General features: G+C 33.0%; 1 protein-coding gene across 4 annotated transcripts in view; it reads left to right on the top strand.

The window, feature by feature from the left end:
- The window catches only part of LOC132941053 (gamma-aminobutyric acid receptor subunit beta-like), a 61595-nt gene extending 35422 nt beyond the window's left edge, over positions 1-26173 (top strand). Inside the window, exons 3-9 of one of the 4 annotated variants that reach the window (XM_061008905.1) lie at positions 7006-7073; positions 16610-16836; positions 17314-17396; positions 17657-17794; positions 18509-18793; positions 20354-20784; positions 21083-26173. In XM_061008905.1, the coding sequence (XP_060864888.1) occupies positions 7006-7073; positions 16610-16836; positions 17314-17396; positions 17657-17794; positions 18509-18793; positions 20354-20784; positions 21083-21373 (1523 nt within the window). In that variant the 3' untranslated portion in view covers positions 21374-26173. Of the gene's footprint in view, positions 1-7005; positions 7074-16609; positions 16837-17313; positions 17397-17656; positions 17795-18508; positions 18794-20353; positions 20785-21079 lie in introns of all 4 variants that reach the window. The other 3 variants (XM_061008903.1, XM_061008904.1, XM_061008902.1) reach the window with 3 other exon arrangements.
- Positions 26174-26576: the final 403 nt, after the last annotated feature.

Genomic DNA, 26576 nt, shown 5'->3' with positions numbered 1-26576 from the left:
AAACAATATGTAAATATTTAATGTATTTATATTTCAAATTGTGAACTCGTGGGCCCCCACACGAACATGTTCAGTGGGGCCCATTATCTTCTTGAAGAATAAATGGCCATTGAAAAATACTATGTATAACAAAGAATATTTTCTTTGAAATATTGGTCAATAGTTTATCCTAAGAAAATCCTTCAATTTCCTTGAAGTGCTTTGTAAACTGCGATTGCCTGTTATTATTTTCAAAAAAAAATTATGAAATCCAGAGAGCAAACTTCTGCCACAATGTCACACACAATGTCGAATAAATTCGATAAACCATTGTTGGCATACGAAAATAATAATTCTGAGCGGAGAAGACGAAACTTTTGAGCTTAAAACGCTTAACAAAAAAAAAAACTATAGTTAAGAATGCATGTCTTTTCAATACCTATCTTCAAATAACTGTAAGAACATCTTCGGAGAGAAATTGTATCATATTATTAAAAACGTTAGGTATTTAAATCAAAAACAGAATGAATTTTTGCATATTATAACATAAGTGATATTTTTGGAATTGGAATTTCTGGAATTGAGTACGTCATATTATGAAAAACGAACAAAAACTTAATGTAGTTTTATATTTTAATAACGTGAAAATGTATCCGAAACCGAAATCAAAATCAGAAAAAAAAATGGGTACCGATAACCGAAACCGAAATCGAAAACGGAAAAAATATTCTCGGTTTCAACCCCTGCGCTCTTTTGGACAGCGACGGAAAATAATGTGCTTTTACCTCAGACAATCATCTAGCGCCGTTTGATCATTTTTCGAACCATTTCGCATAATATATTATAATAACGTATCATATTATGCAATGCACGCTGTATAAACACACAACGACCCGGGCGGGCCCCCGGTGCAACGTCTCGGGAAAATGGCGAAAAACATTAATCAACGTTTCATCATAATATTACACACGTCATATATTATAATGTTATATATTATGCTTTCCGTAACGAATATGAAGCCGTTCGTTATAACAATAATAGTAATAGTAATAATAATATAATATACTCGGGTGCTGTAAATAAAACCATAACGTTATCGGTTTCGTTGAATATTCTGTATAGGGATATAAAATTTGAATTTTATTATGAAGTCATTGAAAAAATATATGAAAAGCCGTCAAGTAGGTAATCGCTCTTCCGTTGTACAGCTGTAAGTGTCGATTGTACCTCGTCATTGAGTAGGCACTGAAATGGATAATATTGTGTTGGATTTTAATTCAATGGAAAATAAATTATCATCCCTACGCGATGAACAAGATCTGAGCAAAGACAGCTGGTGACTAACATATTTGTGTGTACACAATACATAACGTTATGTATTATTATCATCTTTTCAATGGAAATTATGTTTTTCAAAATAAATTCAAATGATGTTGAAAAAATATTTTCAAAAACCTTTTTTAGTTTTCGACACGATGAGTACCTCTATACCGTTAAACGGATCACTCGGCAGTACTACGCCGCACCGTCTCTGTGCTGGTGGCGAGCTTAACGATATACGCTCGTCAGTCATACATAATAATATTATGATAATATTATTATAAATAGCTAGTAGGCCAATTACGAATTCCCCGGGCTCGGTCGCGTAGCTGCCGGTCGGTCGGTCGATACGATTTCAGAATGCGAACCGCCGCGCCGCGCACCGCCGCCATTATAATATTATTATCGTCGGAGAATTGACGTCAACCGAACCCCTAAAAGTGATACCGAAATTACTATACCATCACGACTTATTTACTACTGATGCTGCGCGCGTCGACAAGATTAACGGGAGAGAGAAACGTCAGACTTACCGAGAAATCGAAGACTGCTTAGTAGGCACAACGATTGTACAGTGTGTGGTTCATCATCACCGAGAGCATGCTCGGTGCTCACCCCCAATTTTTGTTTCTATTATAACGAATGTATTCGAATTCTGTTCTTTAGAATTTTTAAGTATATCACATACTGTTAAGGACCTTATTTTCAATTATTTAACATTTTTTCATACCATTAGAGGAAACAGGAATGTCCTATGGCCAAACAAACTTGAGATCCGACCTTCTTCACTGTAAGTTACTGAGCAGGTGATCGTTTTGAAAATGTTGATGTATCGAAATTCGAATTTGAACCACTAATTGCTTAGTTATTTAAATGTAGGAATATATTTAGGATAATTGTCCTACAAAATGGTCTTACAAAAAATTATATTATATAATATGTGTTATTATTAGATCTGGTGTTTATTATATTCGGACAATTTTTACAGATTATACAATTTTGATAGATCGCAATAATAAATATTTATTACAAACATTTTCAAATCATCATACATCCATTTTATCTTACAAAATAATAATAACTCAAAAAATACTCGTTCGATTTTCCATTCAGATATACATAAAAATATTCACAATTTTGAACAAGCATGTATAAATACATACCCAAGTAAATGCCGAGGAATGGATTTCTATAATATAATATTAAAATAAATAATACCTAGCCATGTTTGCATCGAAACGCCGTTTTTCAGTGCACCCGGAGATTGTTGTCGTTAGGATACGTACGCGTTGAAGACTTTAATCATTTATTTGCGTCACTTTAATACAAACAGTTAAATAGTTGCTAAAAAAAAAATGTAACCCTTTCGGTAGGTACCTTTGTATCAATAGGTAGGTATATATTTATATCAATGTGATATTGTGATCAATAAGTCTATATCGCTCGTGAAATTAAATGTTGTTTTTGCTCTTCTGTAAAACGTACCTATACACAATACACATAATTATATGTTATTTATAGAAAGCCGCACCAAGTGACTTATGGTTCCTTTACAACATTCAATAGCAGTACGCCCATGATGATATCTCGCATACACACAAATATATCTACAACAATATTTTACGTCTTCGTTTTAATCGCGAGCGTATAATAATTATAGTATGGCGTTGTGGTTTTATTACTCACGTTATTAAAATGTCACACTTTTTGTGGACCATTCCGATCATGATAATATCATTACCGCAGAACTTGTTCGTTAATACGGTTATAACATATTGCCATTTTGTAATTATATCAGGACGTTCGGTTTGGGGTGAACCGTGATATAAATAATTGTATAATTATACTTAAATCGATTTCGTTCTAAAATCGATTAATATATTACTATTACACACGAAGTGATGGTTTTAACGGCTAACACTCGGATGACATGATATAATGATCGTTATTCGTTGGTGATAATATTAGCTTTTTAAACGGCACCCGATTGCGAATAATTACGGTTCGTGAAAATGCCGACAGTTTTTAATTTAATAATCGTTTAAAATTTACAAATCAATAGCTTGTCTATGATACGCCGGGTTACGTATAATTAACCGATACGAAATTAAAAACGTGGGTGGCTGTTTTTCAATCAAAAGTCGATATGGTGATTTTGTTAAAAAATAACCGTATAATAAACCAAAACGGTGACGAAAATATGACGTCGACGGACAATATTTGTGATGCGAATGAAAAGCACGCATTTTCAAAGTAGAAGATTTTGAAAAAAAACAAACTGTGTTTTCCTACTTATTTCGACATGTGAGTATGTTTGACGTTAAGACTGATATTGACAATGTATAATAACGTACGTGAATTTGCGTCCCCGGCCATATTGAAACCGTCTCGTGGTGGTGTAACTATAGGAAGTATGACTTATATCCTAACGAATGTAATGATATTATTAATAGGCGTGGAATATGTGTAAGTTTATGTGACGTGTTACCTATTCTTTAAATCATTCGCAGTGTTACGTTGCAACGGCGTTGGAGCAATAGTGGGCAAGGTCGCGATGAAGTGAGCTGAGGGAGAAAATATTACAAAAATCCTACAGTGAATTCGAGCGTTAATAACTGGTTGCCCTGATAGTGTGCGTGGTGGGTGGTGGAAAAAAATCGAAACAAAAAACTTGTTGTCCAAGTTCGTAAGCGTTTCCGCCAGACTTGTTCGCATACGCGCTCCATTGCGAGGCTGCCCAACAAGTTTTCCTACACCCGATAAGAATCACCACGCAATATCGTATAGGTACATGGGGTAATTTACACCAAACTTTATCACCCCCCCCCCCTTCCAATTTTCCACATTATTCATGAGTCTATTCAGATTCTGATATGTGGATTTTAAAATTTACTTATTTAAGACTATAATATTTACAAATAATTATTGAAATTTTTTTATACTACCACTTAATGAACGTAATGTGGTGATAAAAATAACCCTCTCACCCCCTCTTATAGCTGTAAATTATTTATTGCATAATTTTTTGTTAAATGTTGTACCTAATTAAAAATGTTAATTAGTAGTTTTTAATTTATTAAAAAGTTGAAACTAAGGAAAAAAGTCCTAAGGATTTTAGTTTTACAAAAATGTATAATTTATAATATTGGATCTAGTATTTATTATCCTTGGAATATTTTTACAAATTATAATTGCTAGTAAATTAATATGAATTACTAACATTTTCAAACCACCATAACGCCCTTATCTTTCAATTTATAAATATTTACTATTTAGCTTATTACTTTGATTTGGCTATACTTTCTCCAGCGTTAAACAAGATCAATAATATAGTTCCAGGGACCATAGGGCCACTATTGTATTCCCTGTGATTTCGCCAAATGTCCCTAAGTACTCGAGGGTGTATACTAAAATCATGAGTTAATTTTGTAACGTGGTCGGGGAACTATATTACTATATTAGTTATCCAGAGAAGGTTTTCTATCCTTCCGTATAGCTTGGGGTTAGAGCACTATGTGAATGAGTTCTTTTTCGATCATACGGCACGTTTGGTTTATAGATCCATAGTAATATTATTATATTATATAAAGTAGAACTTTACTGTATTGGAACATGGTTGTTAATAAGTGTATAGATGAGTTCTTGTTGATGGTTACTGTCGAACTAACTGCCGTGTGTAATTTTAATAATAAGTATAATAATTTGGACGGTCGAAAAGTGTTGAATGTGTATATTTTGTATTGGTCAATCCTATAATGTGTTTAGTGAATAATATTATATATATATTATAGGATGTAATAACGAATGTTAGAATTTTTTTTTCACACACGTTGCAAAAAATTATTTTATATAATATTGTATCATACATAATATAACATTTCCAACTCGGCTCTATATTATATGAATGATAGTTTTCTACTGTGTAAATATTTAAAACGGAGATTAGGTATCAGAATAATCAAATTTTTATTGTTTATCGATGATAAAAATATATTATTGTGATATGTATTCATTATTTATAAAAAAATTATGTAAACATTGTAATATGTTTTGGGTTTGATTGTTAGTGGATGATGAGAGGGAAATTACGAGGATGATTTGAAGGAGCAGAAGGTTTTCCGTTAAAAAACTATGAGTGTGTCTCAAGACCCTTCAAGATGATATTTTAATTCCCTATTTAAATAGCAAGGTACAGCTTATTCAGATGCTCGAAAAGAGTTAAGAGATTTACAGATACCTGTTTGTAGTTTGTCATAATATTTCATTATTTAGTCCCCCATAGGAACCAATAACAATACAATAACAGCAGAAATAGTTTATAATGAAGTTCAAGAGACCCTGACGACTGACGAGGACCGGGACATTATTAAAATGTAAAGTGTATTTCTATTTAACGCATCATGTTTTTTTTTCATATAAAACTCTTGCTGTATTTTCGTTTCTACTTTTCAAATTTTCTTTTTGAAGTTATATTAGCTACATCCTTTGACTCCGATCGTTATTATCTCGCATTATTTTAAAACGTATTCTTGTCATAAGTTGTCAATAATACAGTCCATATTATATTTCGTAGTCATTAAAGATAAAATATTCATCTGCATTCACCAAATATAAGTGACGTTACATCAATATAGTTATTATAAATCATAAAGATGCCAACAAATAAAAATTTAAATATTATATTATAATATAATAAACGGGACCTTAAATCTTAATTACTAAACCCAGTATGTCACTACGACCGGTGTCAATATAAACTATTTATACTGTAATTGTATGCTAAATTATTTGAGTGCACAGACTAAATAATATAAGTCATGAGCTATCCGTACAGTCCAGAACGAATTGATCTGTAAAAATGTTGATATTATGTGAAAAAATCTAAACATCGATACCTAATCTGCGCTCATCTGTAAATAAATCGTTTCTAAACCAAGTACACGGTATCAAGCTCAGAGTTCTCTCGTAATATTCCGATTTTTCAATGATAAGAGACGGGCAAACCTCTGTCGGAATTTTTTCGTGACAATGCGCCCTTATTTGACTGGCATTTGATAATAGCTACCTATATATTGTCATGTGCTCAAAAGTACTTACTCGTTCAATAATATTGTATTAGACTTCAGAATCATCTTTTTGATTTCTGCCGCTGACGACGATCACTATAATGATGTCCGATTCGTGGAATTTGAACAGACATAAAAAACTCATCTCCAGTTATATATTATATCATCCACGTTTTTAGTTAGAATATATATATATATATGAAAAATATAAATAGTTATGTTGTATATTATATGTATGTACGGATTGTATTAATATGTCACGTTCAGTAGTTGATCCGTTCGCGACTGAATCTGATGATTTTATTCAAAAATTTCAAAAAAAATTTAATTTAATGTATTGATATTTAAAATACGACATTTGACCTTTTAGGTTGATTTTGTTTGTCAACGGGATCAGAGGGGAATAAAGGTAAAAATATGAGATTTGTAATTCTAAACGATACAAATATTAAACGAAATTCTTTGTTGTTTTAATCTTTTTCTGTTTCGTTTTGTTTTTGTTTTGTTTTTTTTTTTAACCATACCATATTGAAATTGTAAATCCATTACTATTATAATACATAGAAAAATAAACCCTTTTATGTACACTTGTGGAATAGTCATACATAATTAGTATTGACGTTTTAACCTATCATTGCAGGTCCCCCAGTAGAGGTCGGAGTCACCATGTATGTTCTCAGTATAAGCTCCGTGTCCGAAGTACTCATGGTACAAAATATAACCTAATAATAATTTTTTGTTATTTTTACATTTTTGACATTAATCATATGATACGAAATAATATGATTTTTATTTTTTAAGAGTGTTTCTATATTCGTATAATATATTATGTTTTATTAATCGATATTATAATATGTCTGTCGTATAATATTAATATCTATGTGTTATGTATATGCAAAACGCATACATATTTAAAGATTTATATAATACTATGTGTGTATAGTGTTTACATGTACAGGTTGATTGGAATTTCATGTGGCAGCGATTTTCTAATGGAAATATGCAAAATTGAGAAAAACGTAGAAATACGAAACCGTGTAGAAACATATACATTTACGGAAATTCTAATTGTCTTAGGTACGTCAAAAAAATTGTATTATCGTTGTTTAGTTGGTTATACAGTTGGAATGATCTAACCTAACCAGGGGAGTTGAAAAAAGCCTTTTGAACAACTGTATTTATTATAAAGTTTTAATCATATTATTTTAATATAATATTATTCTCCATTTCGAATATTCATGTATGAGAACATTGCTGGAACACGAAATCCTGATCATTCTGTATACATAAATATATATATACATATATATGGGCGTATAATATTATCTTGATGCCTTTTTTTTTTTTTTTTTTTTTAATAATTGTTTTTTATTATTTTGTGTTCCAATAATACGTCCGTTTGAACAGACGCTTTCTATTGCTTATTGTTTTGTTTCAAAACATAATGTTTTAACGACTCGTGGAAACACGAAACAATATAATATAAATATATTATATACATAATATTATATTTTTTATATACAATGTCGATTTTGTTTAGCGAGCCAGTTTTACTGTTATTATTAACTATATACTTATATTGTTATGTTATGATTCGTCATAGCGACAACTCGCTACGAAAACTATGAAAGGAACCAAATGACGTTCCCTGCATGCAAGTCTGCTGCTTGACAATCGCGGTGTCCGCACAATCATCGGCGTCACGATGATAATGTTATGTACGGCGCTGTGTTATCACCTGATAAAAAGTGTAATGACATATTATACGCGTGTGACCACTGCTGAAATGATAAATGCCATAATGACGTCACACGCTGTGTAATATATAGTGATCGAAGCGGATAAAAATAAGTGGACGGATGGCTCCAGTGGTCCAGTTAGTTCCAAAATTTTGCATTTTCACTAGTTCCGTGATTGTTCTGCGATGTCAGTAATAAATTAGCGGTTTTAGTGATTACCTATTATAATACAATATGATTGTAGATGGGTATTGTAAAAACTAAAAACGCATATAATATCTTTAATGACCACGTGACGTTTTAGTCTAATGACTTTTAGTGTGTAATGTTAACGTCATTTATAAGACCTGAAAATCAATTTATCTCCCGAAATCCAGAAGGGCTGGATAATAAATTTCATACAATATAAGTGAGGGAATGGTAAATATTACTATTAAAAGAAGCATCGCCTCCAATTCGTCCGCTATACGAGTATGCCACATTACGGATAATATACGTTATAAGTATATACAGGGCAATTGGTGGGGTATGCTCAACCCCGTTTTCACTTAAATAATGTGTTTGTTAAAATTCGTATTTTTTGTGTTTTAAAGTGTATTTTAAGATACCATATTTTCAATTACTTGAATTTTGATACTAGTTAAGGAGTGTTCTGTGACAATACAAACGTATACTTACAATACACTCCCTTTTTTCAGAAAATTATGAATTTAACAAAATATTTTTTTTGAAATTTGTATTTATGTCTAATTGCGAATCCAAATGAGTTTCCGAGTTTTTATCTAATATTATTTTATTAAAATTGAAGTATTTGTAAGAATTGTCTGAGTATAAAATTAATTTTTTCATACTAACAATTTACTGTAAAAAATTGAGGTTGTTATTTGAAAAACAGAAATTTATAATATTATAGTCACAGAACACTCTTGATATGGTGAGAACAAATTTAAGTATTTAAAAATACGGCCTGATTATTACAAACAGGTAAATGAAAATTCTAAAAACCAAAAGTCAAATAAACGTATTTATTAAAGAGAAAAAAGGAGGTGAGCATACTATAAGTCTTGGCGAATCACTCCGTATAAAGCAGCTGACTAACAGGCGAGCATCCAAGAGAGTCCCATAGACACCGACAATTTGTCATTTTTGTTAATGATCTACGCTATACATAATATTAATATTATAGTCTATTATCTGTGCTTAACGGTTACTTTGAATCGGGACGGGTTTACCTGCCGTCGCAGCAATATATTTATGTTTCGTTTCGTATACAAAAAAAAAAAATACGATGATCGATGATAGTCTATATTATATTATTATTATTTGTGACGAACATTTTTTAACCGACGCGGAATATTTCCGTGTTAATACGGTGGTCGTTGTACAACGGTGTGACGTCGAATCGATAAATAGTAAAATTGACAACCAAGCAATAATGTTATTGATCTACCAGTGAGCACGAGCTGCAGATAAGACAAATGCGATTTGTATCGATTTAACACACATATTTTGTATTAATTAGTCGAAACGTTTCCGACCGCGCGAATTCGTCAACGTGGATGATTTTCTATTTTAGTTAAACCATTGGCGTTAACGTGATATCAACATCTCGGCGCATCTCCCTTTGAAAAAAACTGACCAGAAAAAGATTTGCGGGTTACCAATAATTATCGAACATTCAAATTGTGTATAATATTATCATTACAACACCTCTGAAGTCTCATACACTCTAAGCTCGTTAAATTAAATTTGAAATATCCGTCACGTTTCCGGGAGTGATCGAATTTGAATGACGCCACGACTAGAGTATTCATACATTTATAATATTATGAGGTAGAAGATCGGTCAAATCAATAATATAACATAATATTATATTATAATGTGACCCACGTGTATCGAAACGCGTGTTACCGGAAGGAAAAATAAAATGATCGCGAAGGTATTCCAAGGAAATGTCCGAATTATTTGTTCTTGTTCCGTCAAACACGATTCCATGACAAAAACCATGATTTGTAAAATATTATTGTCAAATAATTTTTTTATAAAATTATTTTATAATACTTTGTTATAAAATTACGCGGATGGTCGTCGTAGCGTACATTACTAAATCGTTTCCAATCACACCATCGACCAATCGCCGCCGCCGGACCTAATATTTTAATAACAATTTACGAAGCGAGTGTCGCAAATAAAAGAGCGAAGAATCGCCTAAAAATCGTATCCAAAAGAAGTGAACCATCCTATACGTCGTTACACGATGATAGTGGCCACATGTCGATCGCAACTTGATTTCTAATTTCAATCGCGATTCCCTTCGTTTTTCCTAGATTTTTTTTCAAAATACAATTTTAGGCGGTAGTGTTGTGTCAGTCAGTTTAAATTCCTTTTACGGTCTAGTAGATTATCACTCTGCAGGTGACCGCATCGTTTGGGTCGGTGAACAAGTCCGTCTATTCGCATCGAGTCCCTCATCATTCGCCATTCCAGTAAATGTTATTCGTCCTGGACGCTTTCATATTCACATACCTACGTCATTATCCTCTTTTCTCCATTTTACCAAGTCTTTCCATTTTTCTCTTTGTTCTAGCTATACCCCTGCTCGCGGTCGTTGAAGTGTTTTCCGCTCCTCGTATTTCTTATTTTGTCCTGATGGTAGGCTTTCTGTTGGCCGTGCCCATGACTAAATAAACAGGCGTGTCAGCAAACTCCCGTATTTTCTATGTATCACTTTAGATATATATGAAACTACTAGTTGTATCTTGTATATATATGTTCAATACTTGGAATAAACGATCATTTACATCTCAAATACATTGACGAAAAACTCGTTTATTCGATGTCTGGGGCACACTCTATGCGCAGAATGATTTTGTTGACATGCCTGTTTATTTAGTCATAATCGTGCCCATATTGGTTTATTTTCACATGTTACATTAGGTACTTTCGTTCCACATATTCTGTCATTTTTGTTTTTCTATCGGATGATGTCCTTTTGCACTGTGCATAAAACTTCTTCCCGGCTTGGGGCCGTTTAATGTACCCGTCAAGTGGATGTCTAGCATCCTGGTTGTACTTCGTATCTTTTATTTTCAACTGTCGTTAACCACGAGAAACTAAAATATAACCCCTCTAATACTATGTAAAGTCAAAGGATTGGATAGAAATTTGAAATTTGGAGAGGGTGTTGATTTTATATTTTAGGTATTGTTTTAGAAGGGGTTTTTAAAAATTTAACCCTTAGGGGGATAGAAGGTGGTGGCAAAGGTTTTAAGGAAAATAATACTTGTATACCGAACTTTACTTGAAACTCGGTATTGATGCTCTTCAACTCAATTAATGAAATACGTTTAGCTTAAAGCAGCTTATCCTTTCTCATCATATTACATAATTATCCAAACAAACCTACTGATATGTGAGCGAATTCGCAGAAAATATCTCGTAACATATCATTATTATATTTTTATATCGTTCCGTTCGATGTTCCCAAAAAAAAACAGCAACGGTAATAATATAATATAACGGTATATATATATATTATTGTTATTGTCATATTATGTATGTAATATATTGTAATATATATGTGGGGTGTTTTTATTATTAGTTTCTTTTGTCGCAATATTTTTCTCGAGTGTTATTATTACTGAGCAGTCGAAAAGTTTACCGCGCGGAAGTATCGTGCGAGACCGAACTCGCGGCGCCTAAGACACAATGCAACAACAATACACATATTATTATACGATAATAATAATAAAATTGCATTACGACGTGATTTATATAATATGATGTTATTATACACAGTCACCGACGGCGCGCTTCATAGTATTATTATCTGCGAGCACATCACACACGCCGTAGCAGCGCATATACACATTATGTATACACGTAACGTCTCTTTTATGGATCCAATAACGATATTATACGCATCGTAACAATATTATAATTTTTTATTTATAACAATATCGTGCACGTCGCAATGCCCAAACACAATTTGGCGGTACACGGAGACTCAGCCGATATACCGCGACCTCCGCTCGTCGAAGGCCTCTCAGGTGTACTTTATTCGCTCGCAACGCTTTGCTATTTATACATCGCCTACCTATTATACGGAGGCATGTCGCTGTAAATACTCGTCGTACGGTAAACGTGTCGATCAAATTTCGTCGTCGACTCGATGGGAACGAGAGAGGTATGTTACACGATATTATGACGTCTAGCGTGTGTATAATATAGAGTAAAGAGACGCTCGTGAGTGATGTTTCTTTCCGTTATTAATATTTTTACCCTCCGCTCTTAACACCCCCCCCCCCCCCCGGTTCAAGGTCGTGTTTGCACACCGAATAAACGCTCCACCGACGACCGAGTGTCGAAAAACACAAACACCCTTCACTCGAGTTGTTCTATATAATGCGTGCGTGTAATGTACACCGGCTTTTGCGTTTGTATAATATTATATATATTTACGTTTCGTGTTGGTTTCACGCCAAACTCCTTACTGCACGAGTTCATATAAAAAACGACGTCACCGTCAACAAACGAAAATCCCGAAAAGCATAATACTATAAGTCGTCCGCGTTAGACAGGTTTAACCTACCTATGTGTTAGCAAGGCTGGACAAATTAACCAATATTTGAATAACTACTCATCTGAGTTGAGTTAGGACAGGAAAATACACTTTAAGTTCAGTTTAAAGTAAAAGTTACTTTTCTTTGTTTTTTAAGTCGTAGAAATACCGGTTTGGTAGAAAAAAATTTAATTTTACTTGGTGAAAGATCCGTTACATTTTACGTACCTATCTTCTAATAGTATTACTGTTGAAAGATTTGATATAAATGGTGCTTGGATGAGATTGTATTTTTCTATGGAATACAATCACTATGAATAATAATTAATTTTTATTCTTATTAGAAAAACTATAATTTTTACTAAACATATCTAATATATTTTTTATTCATAATGTTTATATTTGAAGAAAAAAAGTAACTTAACATGACAATAATATTAATTAATTGATTAGTTACCGGATATCACGGGAAAAAAGTAATTCTAGGTTATAAATAACTTTTTAAAATGTAACTCATTATTTAAGTTAATTATTTAACTAAATTTTTACTTTTTAACTCGTTAATGCCGGATTATCTGGCGTATTATCTCGTTGCATTTGCGACATACACGAAAAGTAATCTTTTAATAATTATTCCGTTGTCACATACAATATTAACACGGCTATTTTTGGTTTTTTATTTTACTTTTGTTTTTACCACCGCAATACCGACTTCGATTCAAGTCTACAAAATGTTTACACTTTATGGTGGTGTTTGAAATACCCCATTTACTATACTTAAGGTCTATAAAAACATATATAAATACCTACCTATTTGGTCCAATTTATACCCGATGAAAAGGGAAACTAATTAACTGTAAACTACATTTAAGTTTAAAAAGTGAACACAAAAACATAAAACAATTTAAAATAAATCATAATAAGTATTTGTTTAAAATAATGTCAAACATTCAACTCCGACAAAGACCAAGTCACTCGTAATATTATAGTATAAAAAGTTAAGTTCATGTAGTTTTATTTTACGTCTGATAGAGGAGAATTGTTCAATTTAAAATGGATAAATGTTGGTAGTTATCGAAACTGATCTGAAAACTCATTTTTTTAGTCATGTCGTGGTCGTTGTTCAGTCTTCAGTCCGCCGTTGGTTGTTGTTGCAGTACTTATAAACAAATATTATATTATCCTCGTCGTATATATTTGATTTGCATGACTATAAAACCGGGCGCACAATCGAATGTAGGCACAATATGATTTTAAATCTTAGATCGGATAAACGTGGTAGATTAACGTAAACGATATCATTATTCGCAATCGATAGACTTGGAATTAAAATGCGCGACGACAATAATATATCGAATCGACCAATGACAGACGATGTATAATATTTCAACAAACGAAATCAGGTACATGCGCCTATATCACGTCGTTTTATTCCGGGTTCACTGCAGTTACATCGCATCTGCCGTGTCATATTATACCTTTTACCGCATTCTGATTGACCTTTATAATCACGGGGTCATTCAATAACTACCATGATCCACCGGAAAATTTCCACCGTTGGGCATGACTGATTTGTCCGTGACGACACGACACGACACGACACGACAGACGGCGTAGCTGTGAATCAGAATTTTATGTATTATTTATAATATTATATCATATCTGCGCGATCGTTTACACAGCGTGTTTCCAAGTTTGCAGAGTAAACTTTGAGGATCATTTCGCGTTTTTGAGCGGAACGAAAAGCGATATTTGAGTATTGTGAATAAAAGAATTTTAAAATTTTAATCGCGTGTCGGCCATTGGCCTTAATAACAACTTTAGATACTCAAATGCTGAACGTATTGCCGTACATCATCTGTGGAAGATGATTGTTGTAATGGACACACAGTGGTCCGCAAAGGTTTTCCAAACCCCGTCGACATCGACTCTCTCCAGGCAGGCAACTGCCCTGGTCGAAAAGAGGTCAAACCATCCCCCCGAACTAATCTATACTCGTGGTTATTTATGCGAGAATTCCCGGAAAAAAATAAAATAAAAAAATCGTACTATACCGAACGTTCGTATATCATGTAGGGGAAATTAATATTATAATATCCGATTTGTTTAATTTATGTGGAATAGCAGACAATATAACGATACACAGTAAAACTACCTATGTATATTATTATTCAATATGATGATATCGCATGTTTTGATGCATGACGTAGATTGCAATATTAATACACGCCACGGTTTTTCGCGTCAAAGCATGATGCCGAAAATAAATAATTACGAAAAACTCCAAAACTGTTTCAATCTGCAGGGAGGTGTATTATATAATATTATATTATCGTTGTAATTAAGGTGATTCTTTTGTGGTTTTTATTTCTTGGAATATAATACGAGGAATTTTCATACTTAAGAATTCAACGACAAAATAATAATATTGATAAACGAAGGAAAAAGACGAATTGTATAACTTTGTATCCTTAGACGTTTAATTGACAAACGATTTATTTGATAAAAAAAATTCTTCGTATGCTAAGATATACTCCTTCGAAGACGACGAGAGAATCACCACGCATAATATGTATATACATACACGAATAACGTAAGATGTACCTACGAAAGACCTTAGCGTGTGCGTTTAACCTTAGCCCTGTTGCATGTCCTACCCATCTAGTCAACCTGTATTTTACATTGTTATCATTGTTATCATTACTATAATTATTATTATTATTATTATACTTGAATCTCACAGTAATATATTTGTACACTTATATAGTATAACAATAATATAATATTATTACGAACGGAAATAATTAGTTACGTATCATTATCATTCATCGTATAACGACCCATAATATATAATATATACATAATATAGACATAGCTGATATTATGGTAAAAATAAATACTATACTTTCGCGATCGGATGCATTCAAACGTCCTGGTGAACTTTACGCTTACGATTTGACTTTGAAAAAATGATTTTACTTTTCCCTCGGAACGCCTGTTGAACGGACGCAAATCATTGAAAAAAACCAATGCGACAACACGTTGAAGAAAAATGTACGTATCTTCGAGTACACGCCGACTATATTGTTGTGTACAAATTCAACGACGATTAGTGAATTTCTTGTCGTTCTAAGAACTCGCCGACACTTAAAAGTTGACAACTACGACTGATGATCCCGCGGAAAACTTAATATTAAGCTCCGTCGTCAGTGACGTCGTTTCGACTGCGAGTCCGAGTCCCCGAAGTCCACCAGTAGTCGCGGTAATCCGTTTGCCGAACAGCTGTTCCAGAACCCTATACGCGATCGCCTGGGACGTTTGATCGCATCCGGTCCGTCCGCCAATGAGACTTGGACGATCGTAGATCGTAGTTTACCGTACATTTTCATAGACTCAGTCTTGTAAAGTAGGTGCTTGAGTAATAGTAGTCAAATACTTTTTTAATACTCAAATGGGTACGTATTTTAAATACTTTTGAAAAAAGTACTTCGATAAATACTTTCGAATATGCAAAAAATACTAATTTCAAAATACTTTTTATTTTCAGTTTATATTTTTTATTTTTAACTCATTCTATAGTAACATATTACTATACAAAAGTTGCGTAAAATGATCTACAAAATTAATGTAAAACATCAAAATATAAAAAAAAATTTGTTTCAGTTGATTTATAAAGTACAGCAAATTGTATGGAGACAGTTTTAAAGTATTTGAAAGTATCTATGAATACTTTTTTCAAATAATTAAAAAAAAAAAAGTATCCGTATTAATAATACCGTACTTGAATACTTTTAAAGCGCACCTCACTTACAAGACTGTAATCATAGTAATATATTATATTATCATTATAATATACCAATACGCGTATACAATAGATCTCTTGCATATTATACCTATACCAACCATGTACTCACCGCCACCGTCGTTGTACGCGCATTTTGCAGGACTTCACGCTGGACTTTTACTTCAGACAGTTTTGGACCGATCCCCGGTTGGCGTTCACCAAGCGGCCGGGCGTTGAGACACTATCCGTGGGATCGGAGTTCATCAAGAACATCTGGGTGCCCGACACGTTCTTCGTCAACGAGAAACAGTCTTACTTCCACATAGCGACCACCAGCAACGAGTTCATCCGGATACACCATTCAGGGAGCATAACGCGGAGCATTCGGTAAACGTTACGACCACTATGTCATGGTAGATTATCATTATAATTGCAACCCCTTGTCGACCAAAACTGATCCGAGGGGATGGTAAATTATAACTAAATGAAGCACCCCCCTCCCACCACTAATGTCTTGCCAATGTAAGCGTTCGTATCACCACATGCCACTCATTTATAACAGTACCTACCTATAACAAATCAAAGTATTTGATGTCAATATTTCCCATCGATACCTGGAATCAGAATTTGAAAAAAAATTATATTGTTAAAATATAAAATGGGCGAGTATCTTTGGTGAATCACTCTGCATATAAACAATTTTTTCCCAAAAAGCCACAGATACGTCGATCGATATAATAACATCGTCTTGCAGAAAATCACATCTATCAGCACATGCATATTATAGTTTTTATATTATTATTATATTTCTATAGTGCGTGCCGTTCATCACAGATTTTTTTTTCTTGTTTTTGTTTTCCACAGCTTGACCATCACCGCGTCGTGCCCCATGAACTTGCAGTACTTCCCGATGGACCGACAGTTGTGCCACATTGAGATCGAGAGCTGTAAGATAATTTTTTTTACAACCGTATTGATCGCCATGCGCATTATATTATATAAAAATTAATAGTTGTCGAAAACAATAAACTGCGTTGACCTAATACTTAATTAATCGACGTTATATTATAATAATATGTCTGCTACGACGGACGACAATGGTCTTAAAATCTATACAGAAAATAATTGTAAAAACGTGTTAAGTGTTATAACTTATACATTTATTTTTTTGGCTGACGAGTGTTTTTCTTTTTCCGTTCGTTTTCAGTCGGATACACGATGAGGGATATCAGGTATAAATGGAACAAGGGTCCAAATTCGGTGGGCGTGTCCAACGAAGTGTCATTGCCGCAATTCAAAGTGCTTGGGCACCGGCAGCGAGCAATGGAGATAAGCTTGACTACGGGTACGACGATCAATAACTATAAATAATTTATAAAAACAAATAGAAAGTATCTAGTTGGGGTGGGACCGTTTTCGGACATTCTATAGTAACAGTTTTCAGTCAGTTTACTATTATTGTAACCAATGTAAGATGTATGCTGTAAGATTTTACTATAAATTTACCATCAAAATGATATCATATTATGTCACTCGTTGTGGACAGAGACGTTTGCGATACACGTATCATCTTTATATTATATTTTGTCCTCTAGGTAAGTGTTTATTTGTTAGATATAGTTACTTTTCCAGAGTTTTGACTTGTAATCAGTGTGCGTACGTAGGTACTGCAACGTATGGATTAAGATTTTTCTTGACAAAATGTATAGAAAAAAATCGTGGTAATATATTATGTGGGTTAGTATTCGACAATTTAAAATTAAAATTAATTTTATTTTAAACTGTATATAAGCTTTATGATTCTATTAAATGTCTCCCCTTATTAATACTTATCTGTAATGAGGGGGGGGGGATATCCGTGTACCATACTTCATGAATATACAATCAAAAAATAAATATAATTAAACTGTATGGTTTTTATAATCGTTTAACATCTTACACTGATGATCAAAATAATTTACCGGCCGAAAAGGGTTAGGCCCATTATGGCCAAAATCGGTTGCACCCTGTACTTAACATCACCGCAGTGTACTCATGATGACACCCGCCATCCTTACAGGTAACTATTCGAGACTGGCTTGCGAGATCCAATTCGTACGGTCTATGGGCTACTACCTGATCCAGATCTACATACCCAGCGGGCTGATCGTCATCATATCGTGGGTGAGTTTTTGGCTGAACAGGTGCGCGACGCCCGCCCGAGTCTCGTTGGGTGTCACCACCGTGCTGACCATGACCACGCTCATGTCGTCCACCAACGCGGCGCTGCCGAAGATATCGTACGTCAAGTCCATCGACGTGTACCTGGGCACGTGTTTCGTCATGGTGTTCGCCTCGCTCCTGGGTGAGTAACAAAACTAATATCGTGTACAACAATTTATTGGGTATTTTGATGATATCCGAGAAATATTCTTCTTGCGATGGTACCTATATATTTACGTTATGTATGTATCTGATCACTCAGTTTTTCTTTGGTTCTAACATAACTAATAATAGCACCTGTTTTCACCCATATTAACCAGAGTTTTAGTGTTTGAACATCTGAATACATCCAGCACCCAAGACCCAAAACTCGATTAAATTATTTGGGTGAAAATCCTTGTTTATAATAATATTGCTATATTGTCCTTGTGTTGTTTTCTAAAGTTGTGATGTTTGGTCCTTACAAGTGAAATAATATAATTTGAATCATGAATTTTCCCCAGATAGTAATTTTTTGTTAAATAATATTATTATAACATTATAATCACGAATAATATTAGTTTAACGTTATTATATCATCATTACAAAATGCTGTCTGGGCGGTTCCTAGTTTATTATATTTCGATTGTGATATTTCAAATAATTGTTCATTTGGCGTTAATTTCATAAAATAATGTTTATCGACCGAAGAAAGTTGCAACAGCAATTGCGGATAAACTTTTCCGTCGGGTCATTACAATATTATAACTATTTCAAAACCACTTCTGTGTTAGACTTCCGTATTGTTATGTTTACCTTTGATGACTAAGTAAAAATGTTCGCCCAATTAACAGCCCCGAGTGAAATTAGTTTGGCACATCAAAGCCCGCATAATGTTGTAGACACCTGAAACCAACATAATATATCTTCTCCATCTACACACCAATGGTCACTACCGGTTATTTATCACCCGAAATTCTGTCCGGGTGAGATTTCACCAAAAATAATAATCGTTACTGGCATTTCATCGCAGTTAATAATTAATTATCAACTATATACAGGGGTTATTATACTGTGGCCGATTGACGCGTCACCGAAGAAAATTGTTTCGGTCGCGCCCGGTCCGCATACATTGACGGCATAGAGAATAAACAATGCGTGTGTCTTATCATTCATTGGGCAAATCAATTTTGAAATGTCTACAATAGTACAATAAATAATTAATTAATCAACGTTTGGTTAGGTTATTAATTTAGTACGTATTCATATATTTGCACTGAATTTATACATTTTCTGATCCATGACTGTATCGGTATAATACCTACCTAAATTATACTTTTTCAAATTATTTTTAACATTATTATAATAATAATAAAAAAAACAATTCACTCGTCACATGTCCTTTATGACTATAGGAAAAAATTACAAACAAAATTTAAAATCACTGAAGAACAAAATTCGGATAAGTAAAATTAAATCATATGATTAAAAAAAAAATGTATCAACAAGGTTTTTATGTTAACTTAATTATATTATGCATAGGTTTCTAGGGAAAACCTATGTACTGTAACGAATATGGGAGGGCCCCTTTTAAAATTTAAGACTGCTCTTACATAAGATTGTGTGTTTGTACTAAACGAATTCTGTCGTAGACAATTTTCATTGTTGTCTTTATTATTATATCCAAATTTAAATCGGAAATGGCTGCCATTTGTTTTCATAGAATACGCCACCGTGGGATACATGGCCAAAAGGATACAGATGCGGAAGAACCGTTTCTTGGCCATTCAAAAGATTGCCGAACAGAAGAAAGGCGGCGGCGGAGGAGGAGGCGCCGGTGGTCACTCCGCCCACGATGGCCACTCGCACGCGCACCCCCACCACACGTCTCGTCACGGTCATGGCCATGGATCTATATCTGGCCACAGCACCCTGTCAGGACACGGCACACTGTCCGGTGGCCATGGGCCCCAGTCCGGCCACGGCACGCTCCCCCACGGTATGTCCAGCCACGGACTGGCGTCACACGGCACCATGTCCAGTCATGGATACGACGGTGGTGGAGGCGGTCACCGGCACAGTCACATGGGTCACGGAGGCACGTTGTCTGGATCACTGATGGCCGGAGACTTGGACCACACGCCCCGACAAACCGTAAGCGTCGCAAATATTTACCCCCCGAATATTTCGTAAAATCTTGACAAAAACCAGACAAGACCCACTTTTTGAAATTTTTTAGTGACTTTTTACGCACAATTCAACGAATAAAAAATAGAACCTAACACATTGTTAAATTTGTGGTTTATATTGGCAATTAAATTTTTCCAAGACTTAAGAGCGAAACAAATTACTTCAGTACAAAACTCGATAGTCTACTTTGAAATAATATGAGTCCCCGATTGAGATATAGATTGCGGTGCCCCTTGTAAGTGATTCCCGTTTGTTCCAGGAGGTGCGATTCAAGGCCCACGATCCGAAAAACTACCTCAAGGGCGGTTCGCTGGAGAACACCATCAACGGCCGCGGGGATGACGACAACATCACGCCCATCCCCACGCAGCACGTCATGCACCCCAACAAGGACATCAACAAGCTGTACGGCATCACGCCCAGCGACATCGACAAGTACTCGAGGATCGTGTTCCCGGTGTGCTTCATATGCTTTAACCTCATGTACTGGATCATATACTTGCACATCAGCGACGTGGTGGCTGACGATCTGGTACTTCTGGGAGCGGACTGAACTCATCGGTTACAGTGTTACATACCTACACACCCATATATATATATATACTACTTACATGCGATTAAATAATCTATATTGTACACTTAGACTTAGTGGTGGTGATAAGAGCTCAAAGAAATACAAATTCCGTAAGATTTATATATATATATATATTATATTATACGATATTTAGTAGTGTTAACGCAATTATTATTATTATAAATTATTATTATTACTATTACGTTTTGTTGTACTACGTACGACATAATATTCTCTATAATATGTATATTATGATATAAGTCAATAGACAGGATCGATCTAACACCTGCAGGGTTTTTCACAGATTCTCATACGCGTAGGACTAGACTACGTTATAATAATAATATGATATTAATTATTATTATTATTATGAACTAAATCGGAATAACAATTATTAACATATTGTAATTACTGTGTTGAGCGATGTGTCGATCGCGTGATTGCACTAATGTATGCACTCGATGGACGTCGAGGGCGTAGCGTCTGTTCATCGCGTTTTCATAATTGTCGATCAAAGTATAATAGTATTATTATATAATGAGATTATCACGACGGTGCGCTGGGTGTATGTACCTCCAAGGCGATAACCAGCTCGTCGTTTTTGAGTGAAATAAATTAATCTCTCGCCAAACGCCCAGAAAAATGATAATATTATTTATGATAATTCACGCAGTACAAAATGAAAGTTGTCCTGTAGCAACGAAATCCGCAAAAAAACGATAGCAATAATTATTACGCCGATGAGCAATAAACAATAAAATTGTAACGCGAAAGCAATAATATTATAATAATATTACGTCGTGTTCGCCGACGCCGGAAATGCACAAAACAGAGACTGATATGAATAATATTATCATGATAATAATGTTATATTATACTGAAATCGATAACCAAAATGTCACGGGCAAATAATTCACCGATTAACGTTATTTTTCCAAAAGCTTGATGATAACAACATAAAATAATATTATGTGTAATTGAAATTTGTGTAAATTAAATATTAATATTTATAGATGACAATACCTTATAACGTTTTCAACAACTATTTAAACCAATATATTAGCTCACAGTACATAATACATAATAAATAACAGTTATATATAATATATACATATATGTATGTAATAATATGTACAATAACGTATATGTAAATTATATTGCTCGTACGAAAATATCATCGACAAAACGACATTTTCAAGCTCGAAATCGAACGTAAAGAACAGAAATATTCACACCTGCACTTCATTCCGATAAATTCGCTTTTGATTCGCAACTCGACGAAAACCTCTTACTCAATAAATAGTATAAAATAATGTAATGTAAGTTGTAACCATAGGTACATCGCCGTATAGGCCTCTGCTGTATATTATACGAGATGGTTTCACCAGCATGCTCAGAGCTACTCCTCATTTATTATGTCTTTGAATAATACATTTATTCAATAACTGATTTTTTTAATTTTTAAATTTACTTGGAGACGATATCTTCAAATTCTTATTTTTTTTTTAATACTTAAGGACTGTCTTGTAATCTTAACTGCATGAGATATAAATTTCTGTTTTTTTTTTTAAATGCAAACCAGTAAACATCAATTTTTCACTGTAAATTATAGTGGAAATTATGTTAAAAGTGGTTTGTCATTTGAATAAAATCGAAGCTTCACAGGGAACTTCTTGAGTAGTAGGTACAATACATCTAGAAATATAAAATGTATGTACATTAACGTAGGTAAACCTTGTTACCTTGTAAATTATGTTTTTTTTTTAAGATTTTGGTTAATATATCATAACATTTATTTAGATACGATAATATCTTAAAATTCATAAAATTGTCTTTAATACTCAAGAAGTGTCCTGTTATCTTACCTGCATGAGATATAAACTTCTGTTTTTATTTAAGTGAAAACCACTAGCCATCAATTTTTCACTGTAAATTACAGTGGAAATTATGTTAAAAGTGGTTTGTCGTTTGAATAAAATCGAAGTTTCACAGGAAACTCTTTAAGTAGTAGGTACAATGCATCTAGAATTATAAAATGTACGTACACTTACTGTAAACCATGTTACCCTTGTATATTTGTTAGTTTGTAAGTTTCATCTCTAAAAAAACCTCAAGAATTTTAAAATATACATTTATGTACCAAATATTATGGTCTTTAGGTATATTATTTAAAAACTAAAAAACCATTTTTTGAATAACTGCATTAATCAACAAAATCAATGGGGTGAGCATGCTAGGTGGTGAATTATCATCCTGCACAGTATAATAAAGTTGCGAAATACGACGAAGATTTACCGAACTGTAGACGACACTCGTATTCGAACGATTTCCTGTTTTTCGTTTGACATCCGTTTGAGTGCACTATTTTGACGACTCTGTATACTTACGCGAATGTACGTGCATATTATTATATATATTAATATATGTGATATGTGTTTTATCGTATTTCCATGGCCGCGAAACGCACCTGCGACTGTTTATAATTATTATTATTATTATTATAAAATAGGTACTAAAATAAAATTCTATTATATGATTATGATTAAGTTAAGTTAATGTTAGGACTGAAATTATGATGATTAAAGCAATTTATGTAATATTTATTATATTATAATATAATACAAAGTCGACTATTCGTAGTGTTTTATACTGAAAAAAATATATATAAATATTATATTTATTATTAATTATTATGTATATTATGCCATCTGTACATAAAAATACATACTTGACCGTAGTTGTTATACGATTAGGGTATTATATAATACATATTATCTTTCTATATATATATATATCTATATATATAGCGTTGCCCAGTGATTAGCTCATCGTTCCAGTGGCATATTTTAGGTTCTAAAACTATATATTATTATTTTAACATGTATAGGTATAATAATATGTAATATTAAGTGGAAACGAAAACGAGTATTGTAATAATTAGTGGTAAAGGTACATTTTTTTTTTTTTTTTCTATTGATCGATATTGAACATAATAATATTATTATTATTTGGTTAGGTGTCGCCGTTCTAATCTCTCAAAATTATTTTTATAAGTCGCAAATTATATATATATATATATATATTATATATGTATTATTACTAAATTTATGATATTATTATAATATCTGCGTGTACAAAACTACATACCTATAATACAACATGATGATATTATGTATTTATATATTATATATATTATATTGTACGCGCGTGCGTGTGGTATGTGCGCGTGGTGGTGTACGCGCATACACTATACCGACTTTACATAATTAATTAATAATATTATATAAAATGTGTTTATGTGACGTTTTATGCATATTAATAATATAATATATTGTATTGTATTAGGGTCGGACGAACACGTTATTGCATTAACAGTGTTCGTATTCGACGGTATTATATGATATTATATCGAGAGAAGACGGACAGTCGACGACACGAAACGCACAATTTTATACGGTTGGAAGTGCGTCATATTTTGATAGGTATAATCTATAGGTAAAATACGATTGCAGTGTTCAACTATTTTCTGTTTTGGGGGGTTTTACGACCGTTTTAGCGTAGGTATCGATAACTTACCACGGTATCTATATAATCGCGTAGTCGCCGATTTTCGTATTTCACTGGGCACCAGCGACTAACCCAAATCGAACGCGTGTGACGGCTGTTCCTAATAATAATAAGAAATTCGCCGTCGCGGTCGGTAGAAAAAAAATTCAATATCGTCTGCGCGGAAACAATAAATTCTAAAAAAATGTACCACCTCCTCCTCCCCCTACACCACCTCCGTCACGTCATCCCCCTTCTCGTCCGACCACAAATCAACATGCCGTGATAAAACCACCATCGATTTCCAAGATCCAGTCCGAATCCATTTTTGCTATAATATTATACAGACCTCGTGGGCACATAACGAACAACTAAAAACGAAATCAAAATTTAATAACAAAAAATTGGTCGGCATCGTATGTATGATACATATGGCCTGGATTTCAGCCTTTCTGGGTGACGACACGCGAACCCAAATCGTATTTTATGTATATTTTTTTGTTCATCTTTATATTGATATTATATAATAATAATATGTGTACCCGCGTAGTTGTATGTGTATTGTTAACAACGGTACATTGTTATTATTATGTATTATTATATACGATATAATATTATGTAATATACTATTTATGATATCGCGTATGTTTAGACATTAATATAATTATTTAACGAAAATATTTTTAAAAGCACTTTCAGATTGTGATTCGCACATTTTAAACGATAATACAATTTGACTTCCTTAGTGTTTAAATCAGCAAACGGTAGCGCGTTGTTATTTGAAAAGATAAAAAAAAAAAAACGAAAAAAACGAAAAAAATTTGTAAAAAATGTGAAACTACCGTCGTATATTCTAAATCTCGTTAGGTAATAATAATATTATTATATTATATTAAACTGTTATTATTTTAAGTTTTTGTAGTCTATTATTGTAAGACCGTTATTCGTTTGCGTTCATAAATAACATAATAATAATATATTATTATTATTGATATATTGAATATTACTATGATAATAATATATATATACTATTATATAATTATATATATTATATTGAATATGTATATATATTTATATGTTATATTATGTTTCCCCTTATTTACGTCAATAATAAGTATTATTAATTATATACAAATAGTTTATACATTATTATTATTATTATTGTGATTATTATTATTATTATATTGTTTGTTTTAATTGTATGCTTCCGTTATTTTTTTCTTTCTTTTTCTTTATCAAATTATTATTATTATTATTATTATTATTATATATTTATATATATATACATACATATATGTATATTATATATAATATTTTACACGTCGATTAAGTTACAATAAATATAATTAAATACTCAATTGAAGTGTATGAAAAAATTATATTAGTCAACTGAATCTCAATACGCTCAATAAATATGGTGAAGCAAATATATGTTTTGTTTTTTTCGTTTGGTTTTATCTAAACCTTTTATTCTTTCATCTATCTAAATAGTAAAATATTAAATTGTATTAAATCCGAATCGAATCTCTCCTTCTGATTCCTGTGTCTCAACATAGGTGATACTATGTGATCCATTTATTCCATTATTTCAAATTTAAACGTTTTTTTTTTTTACATGATTATAAGTCGTTAGAAA

This window comes from Metopolophium dirhodum, chromosome 3 (genome assembly GCF_019925205.1).
Source record: "Metopolophium dirhodum isolate CAU chromosome 3, ASM1992520v1, whole genome shotgun sequence".
NCBI lineage: Eukaryota > Metazoa > Arthropoda > Insecta > Hemiptera > Aphididae > Metopolophium > Metopolophium dirhodum.
The sequence above is the reverse complement of the archived record's forward strand: the minus strand, read 5'-3'. Positions and strand labels throughout refer to the sequence as shown.